General features: G+C 35.9%; 1 protein-coding gene across 1 annotated transcript; it reads left to right on the forward strand.

Annotated features, from left to right (window-relative positions):
- Positions 1 to 4831: 4831 nt before the first annotated feature.
- Positions 4832 to 6646, forward strand: gsc (goosecoid). The gene is made up of 3 exons (XM_061220319.1): positions 4832 to 5174; positions 5521 to 5780; positions 6076 to 6646. The coding sequence occupies exons 1-3, from the start codon at positions 4862 to 4864 to the stop codon at positions 6223 to 6225; spliced, it is 723 nt and encodes a 240-aa protein (XP_061076303.1). The 5' UTR covers positions 4832 to 4861; the 3' UTR covers positions 6226 to 6646.
- Positions 6647 to 12781: the final 6135 nt, after the last annotated feature.

Here is a 12781-nt window from a genome sequence, read left to right on the forward strand (position 1 = left end):
AGTGTTATCAGTGATTGCCCCCAGCCACAATACTGGCTGACAGAGCTTAATCAAGTGCGTATGATTCAAGTGCTTAGCTCTCAGTGTTGGGTATGGGTCACATAGCCGTGACTCTAGAGCAAAAAAAGCCAACTTTTTAGGATAAAATATAATATTAAAATTGCATTTCCAAAATTGAATGTAGTTACGATGGACCTTGACCACAAATGCTGCTCCACAATGACAATGCTGCTGTGTTTAATTCATATTTATAATAAAAATTAAATGTCACAAATATGCAATAATTTCATATCTTAGAAATGTATACTACATACTGATAATATGAGGGCAAAAGAGTATACATTTGTTAAACTTTATTGCGGACGCACAAGATATCCAAATAAATCCCAAAAAATAGATTACACATGCATACGCATACGCATACGCATGCACATGTACACCCACGCACACATGCGCACACACACACACACCCACACACATTCACGCATGCTTGAGCGCACACATACATAGACAGAAAACAATTCCTATACTTTTGCTTGAGTGTCAAATATATTAATGCATGAGAACATTACATTTAAAATAAAATCATCATCTCAGAGTTAAACACAAAACACCCTGGAGTTACGTACACTCAATCTAGTTTGGTAATATGACACATCCAAAAACATAACTAAATAAAATGTTCTCTGTGTAATTACTTCATCTATAATATGGGAGGCAGACAATGACACATACAATAGTTTGCCAAGAAACAACTTGGCAAAAAAACTGTCACTGTATTGGTAATTGTTATTTTTTTAACATATATATATATATATATATATATATATATATATATATATATATATATATATATATATATTTATTGTAGGGATGGTAGTTTGTGTGGGAAGGTATATGTATGTGGGGAGATGTTACATTCATGGTCTGTACACGTCTCTGACTAGAAGGATACCCTTGAACTGCTGAACTGCACTCGCAAACACATGGATTTCATCGCTATCAAACATGGCTTATGCGATTTAACAAAAGGCACACTGTAAAATAGGCACCCATTATATGACAGCCTGACATGTACAATAAATATGAATTTCTCCAAGGCAGTACTCAAATACGTTATGTTAAAATGTAAAAGGGCTTTATTCCTGTCCTCTTCTCCATGTCCCTGCTGAAATACACAGGATATAAACACACAGTCCAGTCTGGCAGCAAGCCGGACTGTGGGTCTGCCTCTGTCTCGCACCTCTTACTCAGAACGTGTGTTCCTGAGCAGATCACTTCTATTAAAGGCATTAGACACTTGGGACAAAGAGAAAGCTAGCCAGGATGTCCTCTTGTAATTTTCACAAACTCTAACCAGAATGCACTTGGGACAAATTGGCTTAACTGCACTCCAACACTTACCAATCAGTGGCACCACACACTGCTCCGATTTGTATATTGAATTGTTGTGGAAAGGTTTGCAATAATTCCCTGCTTTAAAGCTTACACTGTTTAATGATACATGTGGTATATGTATGTATGTTTTATCTCTGCTAACAAAATGGTGGATAGAGTTCTGGATATGACGTACGTAGATAGTTTATGTATGTTTTTCTGTAACTACTGAGCTTTTATGGAAGGGACGTGTTTCTGTGACAATGACAAAGTTGTCAAAAGATCACTTATCCAATAACACACAGACACACACACGCACACACACACACATGCAGACACACGCAAGCACACACACACACACACACACACACACACACACACATATTGTGTCTATATATAAACAGATCGAGAATATGGAAGAGAAAAATATGGCATTTGCCCTTAAATGACATCCTCCCTTTTCTGGTACTGTTTATTCCAACTAGTATGTGGTTGCATTACAAAGTCTGTCTTTAGTGCTGTATTTAAACAGGTTTTAGAGATCAGGCCCTTGGTATACACATAGCAGTATAAAGATGCCTCCCCGTGTGGTTTCCATTGTGGATGCCTGTCTAGGCCTGTCTGCAGGAAGACCATTTACTGTCCATGATTGATGCCATCTATTCAGATTATAAGTGGTGCCTTCACACCTCTTTCGCGGCTTTTAATTCCAAATGGCCATCTCATTTTTGCAATCCTTTTTACTCTCTCCTTTTACTGCCACTTGGAAGTTGAAATGAAAAAAAAAAATGCTAGGTGCCAGTTTTTTGAATTATGGTGTGACTGGAGAGCAAAACCCAAAGTGCAAGTGCCTTTTCATAATGCATAAAAGGCTGAAATGTTTACATATCAAAAGGCTATAGGCCAATTTCTGTCAAAATTATACATGAAGTTAAGCAGTACTAGCAATTTATTTAAACACTAGTCATTGTAGAAAAATTCAAGACCATATGCTCTTTTTGAATTTTTTTCCACAAATGTATTTGACCCATAACTTGGCAAGACATGCATACTACATAATTTGCTATTCAAAATTCAAATCCTCTTGACTTTGAAATAAACGGTCTTCATCAATAGAAAATCACATTAATTAGAAGTTGTTATTGTTGATGGTAAGGAGACAAAATATCAATTCCCCATATACTTAACGCAATCCTATAATTATTATAATATGAATACATAAATTATATTAATTGATGTATTATTTTTAAGAATGCTTCTTAATTTAAATGTGGAATTAAAAGCATTGTTGCAGTTTCCGGGCAATTCAATATGATACCAGGGTGGTAGGATCCCATCCCTGCCCGTTTAAAATGATTCAATAAAAAATCGTGTTATGGCCATTATTATTACAATTGCACTAAGAGCATCGGTGCTTATACTGAATCGGTAATGTCATATAATCAGATTAAACCTGTCCTCGACGCAAATATAAATCCCCAATCACATTTCGAATATAGCCATAGTTGAGTATGCCGTCTCAGAGGACTGCACTCATTCATAAAATTTTGCATTTAATCGCACCCTAGCATTGTCATCACTGCTGTATTGTATCGTATCAATTATCTCACATCGTAATTTCAAACAACCGAAATACAAGATAACATTTGACATTTGAACTGGCACACGCACAATGGCAAACAATGCTTTTTATGCTTTTTGATTTAGGTATTTGTTTTGCTCAATGTATAGGCTACCTACGTTAACTACCCTGCGGGTGCGCGTATGTGTGTGTGTGTGTGTGTGTGTGTGTGTGTGTGTGTGTGTGTGTGTGTGCGTGTGTTGAGTGTGTGTGGTGCTTGGATTGTATACATTTAAAAGCAGTGAACACTTTGCTTACTAAAGCATGCTAGATAAAAAGGACAAATTCATGGTTTATTATTCTTCTAACAAGTGAACCAAAAGCAATGATCTGAAAAAGATAGTATTATTTTAATTCTAGTATGTAGCAGTATGTAGACTGTTTACAATTGGTCTGTAACTTTATATTTTGCGACTCACAACTTATACACTATAGCTACTAAAAATTGTATTTTATAAAATGAACTCATAACGAGTAAATGCGTCACCTAAATTTAACACAATACCCTGCTCGTCTCTGAACCATATTAGGCCTAATTTAACTGAAAATGTCATCAAGCAGCATTCTCACATTAGGCTAGCTACTGTCTTTCATTCGTAAATTTCATTTCTTCAGTCGAGTAATTGCAATACGCATTTCTTAGCATTCGAAATAGATGCGTGAATGGCTGTTATCTTATCAAAACCAGGATAACATGTTTCTTGAACACTGTCGCTAATGGAGGTGTTTAAAGTTAATACGTACAATTTCCTACCCACCGGGACGGCTTTGTTGATGGAGTAAATACACTAATCTCCTCATGTTTATCTCCCGTGGATAGTATGTGGCAGTCGTGTCAGACCGTGTGTTCTGCAAATAACATGCGAGTCCAACAACTGGAAGATTTTTCAATCATAATATCATTAGGTCACACACGGTCCTTTCAGAAATTGCATATAAGATAACTTGTTAAATGTTCAATCTAAATGACGGCGACACAGGTTGAGGGAAAATAATATTTTCACGTTGTTGATCAGTAGCATATCTGACTCGATTGAAGTTTTCTCTGAATACAATCAGAATCACCTAAATATTTTTATTTTATTATTTTTTGCTTATGAGAGGCATAGTCTAGCAGGGCAACAGTTAATCTTGGTTTGTAACATACAACCACCCGATTTAAAGTATACGCAAGTCCTTAAATACACCAAGCTCAGCCCTGCATATATACTGAATGAGTGTAGGCTATATTAAAATTGAAATGCATAACATTTAAATGCATTTTCATATAGTAGCCTATATGACAAAAATATTTTAGAGCAATAGTCGAAATAAACTGTTATTCAATCGAAAGATACGTTTTTTAAAGTTATCACACTGAGAAATTATATCCCCTCAAACGAGAAATAGCATCTCCCTTAATGAGTTAACACAGTACTTGCCTAAAATTCCTATCTGCAATAGAATTAAATCAGATTAACACGCACAATTACCTTCTACGGCTGACATAAGATTGAGCTTGGTGATTTGTTTCAAAAGTCTGCAAATAGTAAGGATTAACTTAATTGAATTAATTCTCAATACACAGATCCGTACTTTTCACACCATTGTGTGCTAACCCCTAGAAACAGCCAATCTCTGGTTTGGGTTGTCATCTGCATTTTTAGTCGAGGCAAAATCCCCAATGACGTCAGTCGAGTATAAAACATGGGAGAAGTTCAGACTGACCACAAACACAAGTTCCTGTAGCTGTCGATCGTACTGGAGGTCGCGCTGAAGACATACATCAGTAAATTTATGGTTTTGAAGACGACTTCCGTTATTTAAACGGACCATTTACATTTAACAATCGAGAAAATACATTTTATCCTTCTTTTACGTGTGATGCCCGCTGGCATGTTCAGCATCGACAGTATTTTGGCTGGGAGACCCAGCTGTAAGGACTCCGTTCTACTGCATCGGAATGCCCCGGTTGTGTTCTCTAATTTGACGGATTCTCTGTACACTGCTGATTATAACGGACTCTATTCACACCCAACTGGACCATCAGCATCAAATATCCAGTCAGTAAATGGAACTAGAATTGGATATAATAACTATTATTACGGGCAACTTCATGTACAGGGGCCAACTGGTCCAGCATGCTGCGGCGCAATACCAACTCTGGGCTCGCAACAGTGTCCATGCATTCCTACAGGTAGGCACTTACTGTACTTCTAGTGATTCCTCTCGTTTTTGTTTTTGCGCACGACTGGTTAATGACGACGATGATTTGGAAAGTAAGCAATTCTTCATACATACCGTGTGAATGGTATTCTTTCATAGGCGATTAAAACCTTATCTAGAGTTTGCTGTCGGGAAAAATGTGTTGAGTTCTATTCCGTTTTATTTTTTGTTTTTCAGCGTATCCCCCACAACCCTGGTAGCCTATTAGTTATATAACATAATGATAGTGAGGAATTTACGGACTCATGTTGGCGTATCTCAGAAAAAGCTACCTTTTCGGAATATATTGCCCTGACAGATTTGTTTTTCCATTTCAGGCTACGAAAGTGCTGGCTCGATGCTTCTCTCCCCTGTCCCGCACCAGATGATGTCGTACATGAATGTGGGTACATTGTCCAGGACGGAGCTTCAGTTGTTAAACCAATTACACTGCCGACGCAAACGGAGACACCGAACAATCTTCACCGATGAACAACTGGAGGCGTTGGAGAACCTTTTTCAGGAAACGAAATACCCAGATGTTGGCACGAGGGAACAGTTGGCAAGAAAAGTTCACCTACGTGAGGAAAAAGTAGAGGTGAATATATTTGTTTGATTTAACATGGTTGATACAACACGATTTGTTTTCTATTTAACTTATATAGTATGTGTGTTTAAATATATGTTTTACTAGAATGCATTGGAATAAATATCGTCACCGTTTACAGTTGAAAAGTAGGCCTATCCGGCAATTTCGCAGGGAAAATGGCGCTTGTTAGGCAAATGTTTCATTACGGACTAAAAACTAGTTTTACCGTTTCATAGTTTGTCACTCGCTGAAAAATCCTATTGGCAGGCGATTTTAAGCGAATGTGTCCTTTATTTCCGCATAGGTGTGGTTCAAAAACAGACGAGCGAAGTGGCGAAGGCAGAAACGATCCTCCTCCGAAGAATCAGAAAACTCTCAGAAATGGAACAAATCAACTAAAACAGCGACAGAGAAAACAGAGGAAGGGAAAAGTGACATGGATTCGGACAGCTGATTTTCGAACTGATCGTATGCGGATGCGCACGTCTTGCACACGCCATACCGATAAGATTTGGACAGATTGTAAATAGTGTACATTCCATGTGGAATTAAGTAATAAAACGTGTTGCCATGGTGTTGCACAGTTGTATAGTAAATATTACTTTTATTATTGGTATTTGTATTTATATTTAATTTAAGACTGTTGTAATGCGCACACTATGTGGTGATACAACAGAATCCGTTGCCTGTTATTTTTTTTTTCAATTGAACATCACTTTTAACTATTAAATGTTGAACTTGATTAATAGCTATGTTTTAACATAATTGAAACCTGTATGCTTGCTCTCCCCCAGAGTTCCACATCTTGTTTTTAGTTTCCAACTAAAATGAACTTCATGAAAAAGTGAAAATGCGTATTTAATAAAGTTAGAAGTATAGGCTACAGACAGGGGGACATATATATTTTTTCTGTAACATATTGTATTTTATTGGAAACATCTAGTCTACAACTCTTAAAACAATACATGAACAGTGAGTATACATTAAACGGAAACTGACCATAGTTATCCATGTCCATTGTTTTTATTTATTTGATTGAGTAGCCTAATAATACAATGCGATAAAATTACACTGAAATTGATGCTGATTACACGTCTTCGCTGATTTAAAAAGGTGGATTGGATTTAGATTTAGTTAAATGGCCATTAAAAGGGCACGCAGAGGAAATCCAAATTATATTCATTTGCTGACATGAATATGAATGTATTTTATGAGGTGTATAGAAATAAACTCGCTTCACAGTATAGCTACACTCAATACAACAATTATCAATACAAATACCATAATGTGTTCACAGTTTGTGGCGGTGATATTTTTAGTGAAACCCAGCTTTCTATAATTAATAAAAAGTTATCTCACAAATACATTTTGTACCTTTTATATGATTGTAAGTAATCTTGATTACCCCAGTTAGAGGCTACAAGAAATGCATGTGGCTCAGCGTAGGCCTACAAGCATTCGATACGCATAATCCTACACTTTATTCGACACGTCTAGCACAATTAAAATAATTGAACAAACCAACTTTAAAATCTATCCTATTTATTTAAGATGAACTAACAAAGATCGCAAAATAACATACTTTGGAAAAATAAATCCGCCCTTTCGTTAAAACATTTTAAAGTAGGCCTAGCTTACTCATTGCAAATACTGCGGCATAGACTAAACCACACATCATACATTACTTTGGTTAATAAGTTATCTGCTCAGATGAAATATGTGGGGTAATGTCAGTAGGATGTTAAGCTCACCGAAAAAGGACATAACTTCTGAAATTCTACGTGTATGGAGGATTCAAGTTGCCTGCCTTTTGTAGAGGTGACAGTTGTTCTACTGAAGTCGCAGCGAGCGCGAGACATCCAGCGCTTCTAAATTCAACAACATTCTTGTTTTTAAGTAGGTTATCAAAGAAAATAAGACAGTGGAGTGATTTTAAAAAGCGATTTCCAACAATAGTTTGCCTACATGCATGGAAACATGACATGACATTATTATTTAATTTAAAACATACCTTCCGTTTTATTAGGCATATAATTTATTTCTAAATCGCCTTTCACGAATTATTCACACTGGTTATCACAGGTGTCAAACAATGGAGCCGATCCATTCACCGACATGGTTGGAGGAAGAACAGATTTAGTGTCTTGTCTAAATTATTACCATTCGCTAACTTTCATAAATGAACAACCATTATTATGTACTTTCGACCTACAAACATACGATTGTCAGAACGTTCAGACATAGACCTAACCATATAACAAATCATCCTACTGTTCATATCAGCTAGCTCAGACAAAGTAACTGGCACGAGGCTGTAAGCACAAGATATGCCCAAGTATCAGATAATTATAACTAATTGTGATGTACGGTGAATTCGAGTTAAAACGCAGTCTCAGTAATGCTAGCCTTGTTGTTCTTCGCTCACTAATTCTAATTCAGCGATAATACAAATTATTACCCGCCTTTTGGTGAGTAAAGCAATTGTAAATTCCACGTGTAAAATGTGTTGTCTTTATTGTGTCAAAGCCATAACACTTTTTCTGTAAGGTACAGTTATAACTACTGCAAGAAACAGAACAACACAAAACAACAACTACAATATTATTAAGAACAACACTAATAGGAACAATAATAATGCAAATAATAATAATAATAAATACACCTATGTCACAGTTGTTTTTACCAATGTGAGAGAAAACTCCTTTCCAATACAGAAAGTAGTCTTATGAAACTAAACACTTACCAGGGCAGCACTGTTATCAGTCAAATTAAAAAAATATGCTATATTTATCAAAACTGAAATACTTAAAATTGCACGTTTGTTCATTCATTGGATTATGGCATGGACATTACAGCTGCTTTCTGGCATACAATGGCAATCAAAAATGTTCCCTTCACTGAAACTAAGTCCTTCATTAATACATTTTGCCTGATAGAAAGAATAGTTATAGCTGTACTCAAATAAAACACTGCTTAATTAATAAAAGCTTAAATAAAAAATGAGAGAATATATTATGCATATTCACAAAAATATTGCCACTGGTATTTGTGCACAGGGCAAATGTGGATAAATATTTTGGTGATGAGATGCTGTAAACTGTTTTCATCGAATGCATAATCTAATTTCTATTTTGCTTTAACTAATACATCATACACTATTAGGGCTTTTCATCATAAATAATGATCTTTTGAGAGGTATCTGCCTGTATACATTTGCTGTGCATACAGATAAATATACACTGATAAATAACATACTATTACCAGTAGATTGCTTTTGTGTTTCACAATGAATAACAAAAAGTGATATGTTCTGCTGAACCATGTTCTCCTAATAAAACAAGTGTTCAGAATAAAAAAGAAACACAGATCTTTCAGTGTATGTAATATAATATCTGTATACCTTCCTTGTCACTTATACAAGTGGCTTTTATTCAGTTGGGATGACATGCTTTTGCCCAATGACTATGCAAAACACAATTATCATATGCGTCCAGTCTCCTGGTTCATTCCCTCAAATAATCAGCAGAGTACAAATGAATACACAGTTTGTTTAAATGTTGTCCGTGCCCTCATGCCTCAATAGTTTTTGCAGGAAATTTACATTCATTTTCCATTGAAACAAAAGCAATGCCCAGTTTTCAGAGGAGCTGGTTTTCATGCTGGGAGGAATGTCATCTCATAAATGTTTCCTTATTTCAGTTTGCAAATAAACCATTAGTTGGTAAAGTGAGAAATAAGGGCAATTTTATGGAAAGTGGCTCTGAATTTATGGATAATGATACTGTACATGAATGTCTCCTGCCTTGAAGTATGGAGTCCCCAAGCATCTGAAGTCTACAGTGCTGATTGAGTGGCCATATTTATATGTGTCTGTTTATCTCTCTGGATGCTTTCATTTTGTGTCACTCTCAGGGGCTGCTAACAGCAAGTACATATTTTCCCATTATATTTACATATTTAAGATATGTATGTGTGTGAGAAACCATGGAGACAAGATGGAAATTGCTTTTGTTAAATGCTAGATGCACAATAATGACTAGGGTCTTTTTACAGCAATGCGATGCGATCTTTAGTCTTTTCTTTTAACTACGGTTACATTTGTGCCATTTCTGAAAAAAAAAAAAAAAAAAAAAAAATATATATATATATATATATATATATATATATATATATATATATTATCAATTCTGCTATTTCAACATTATCTATTTTCTGGTTTGCTAATTTCATATCCAAGCAAGCAGTGAACCTGTAAGATATACTACTACTACTACTACTACTACTACTACTACTACTACTACTACTACTACTACTATTATTATGATGATGATGATGATGATGATGATGATCAGTATTATTAATAATAATCTTATTATTTATAAGCACAAACCCAGCTAATTCGAGGCTTAGATAGTAAATACTGTTTATGGTTTTATGTTTAAGTATTATGAGGGGCACATGTTTTCTCAGTATTTCCCAAGAACAATACATTATTTTTTGAACTTATCTTGTACAGACATCCTCAAGAAGATTTCATGTCAAAAAATAATGATGCCAGGAGGCTAAGTTGGCTTTGTACAAACAGATTAAAAATGGGCGGAGCAAGTGTTTTAAGATTTGGCAGTGACATAAGCCAGGAAGAAAACATAGCGCTAATAATTCTTTTCATGTCTAGCAATGATATATGCAGTGTTTGAGTACTGAGGGCAAGTGTGAGACACATAATACAGAGCCAGGAATATTAATCTTGATTTTATTTATTATTATTATTTTTTAATATTATTTCAATTTCTTGTCTGACCCACATTTCACAAATTAAATACAAAATGTATTCCTATAACATTTTTTATGCATAGTTCCAGGCAGTTGGAAAAACATAGGTAGAGTCCAACAAAAATGAAGTATTGCATTAACTTCAAGAAGAGATAAATCTTTGGTCTTTGCAGCCATAGCAAGACAACTTTGTTCATCACTCAAAGTGTCACTGTGTTTGTAATACAAGGCTTTCTGCGTTTGTGTGCATCACATTATTACCCAAGTTTCCTTGCAGTATACTTGATTTATTTCACTTTTGCACAGTATAAGGCAGCCGCTCCAGTGCCACAAATCTCTACATTTATTAGAACATAGGTCCCCATGGTTAACTTCAGGAGGTTTGGCTTCAGGAGTGACAGTACTTGGGCGTGTTACCACTTCTAAAGATAGACAAGGGTGTTGGCTTCTCTGTGGTCCATTTCAAGAAATGTATAAAATGGCCTCTTCATGCAGGGAGGACATCTGAAGGAAAGCAAGGCAAATAATGCATATTTCTACAGAAGTAAACTTCCTGCTGTATTATTACCATATTTCTCTTGGATTACGAGTGGTTTTCTGTTTGTTTTCGTTTGTTCCGGGCTGTCTCCCAGTAAGGGCAAATTCCTTTAAAACTTTACAACCACATTAGCCTGATTGTATCAACCCTCACTACTGGTGTTGATACATAAACTAAAAGGTGTTGGGATTCATTCATAGCCAGGGGATAACTACACTACCACAGTGTTTTTTAATCCACCTCATAATTACCATTGACACAAAACTAGTATACTAGTCATCAACTGACATCATTTATTACTTGTCTTCCATCTGAAGTTCACTGAAGTTCTAAAACAGAAAGCTATCAGGGCAGGATAAAGCTACTGTCAGTGTTCACTTATATCAAGAAACAGGGGTGGGGTCAAAATAAATCAGACCAATCGGCGCAGATTATATGCATTAACCATCACATCTACAAGTGCTGACCCTTTACAGTTTGACCCATTTCAGTAGTGTTTTTGTCCTGCATGTACGTCTTCACCACAAAGAAATAAGATGACAGTGATATGAATAAGCCGTTACTATGTAGCAAGGTTTACTGCCAAATGTTGTGTCATCCATCAGGATCTGACATTGGAGTGAGATTGCCTGGAGATAGGAATAAAAACCCAACATTATGCCTCAGATGGATTTTCACATCTGACAAATTTCGCCGTGTTTGAGCTTGGTGTTGAGAGCGCCTACCCAGTGCAGAACATTTGGCCTCGGTTGAGAAATGCCCTTGAGGGACCACAGAGGGGGACGTGAGTTTGAGGTGGGGTGAAGTGGGGGTTGAGTCAATGCAGAACTGCCCCATGGTGGATTACTGACCCCTCCCTCTCCGGGCCCGACGGAGTGTGTAACCCACAACACAACGCAGAGAGCTGCGAAGCACTGAACACAGGCACTTAATATGTCTGTAATGAGGCCCAGATGAATATTTATGTTACTTCGCAGTGTAAAACATTTTCTCAAACCCACTGGCGTAGGCCTGTTGTTGAAACCCACTGTTTCTGACCCATAGAGCTCCCGTCACAGTTAAGCTGCTGAATTCTTAATGTAAACAACACTATGTGTGGATTAATGATTAAATCAATTGTGTTATTTTCTTCCAAGAACAGAGAAATCATTACTCATAAACAATAAATCAAATGAATGCGCTGTGTCAACAACAAAAGTATGCCAGTGAAAAATGTGAAGGATAAATCACTTTTAAAAAGCAAAACCCCCAAAAAAGCACAGGGGCTCCACTGTCTACTTTTTAAAGCAGTGGTCTTTTTTCGGGACTCATTTCCAGCACTAAAATACAATAATTTATTTTTAAACTTTGCTTTCCCTGAGAGATAATGAGACAAAAATACATATATAAATGCAGATAATACCTAAACAATATAGTCTTTGAAACTGCCTTTGATTTTTTCAGGCAATGAACAGAATGAGAATATGAATGGATATAGGGCATATACTTTGAAAACTTCAGGTTTCAAAGCATCAAATGCTTCAAAACATATTATTTTTAATTCCTTTTGTCTGCTTAGCTGCTATAATAATAATAATAATAATAATAATAATAATAGTAATAATAATAATCATTATTATTGTTTAGAAGCACTAAAAAAGAAGAACAGCAAAAATGACGTGTTAAAAGTTATATTCAGAACTGAATTTGCAGTGTGAAA

Source organism: Conger conger, chromosome 1 (assembly GCF_963514075.1).
Source record: "Conger conger chromosome 1, fConCon1.1, whole genome shotgun sequence".
NCBI classification, from domain to species: Eukaryota; Metazoa; Chordata; class Actinopteri; order Anguilliformes; family Congridae; genus Conger; species Conger conger.

Coding starts and splice junctions, on each gene's coding strand:
- gsc (XM_061220319.1), top strand. CDS start 4,862: ATGCCCGCTGGCATGTTCAGCATCGACAGTATTTTGGCTGGGAGACCC. Junction 5,175..5,520: donor GTGTCCATGCATTCCTACAG/GTAGGCACTTAC, acceptor TTTCCATTTCAG/GCTACGAAAGTGCTGGCTCG. Junction 5,781..6,075: donor TACGTGAGGAAAAAGTAGAG/GTGAATATATTT, acceptor ATTTCCGCATAG/GTGTGGTTCAAAAACAGACG.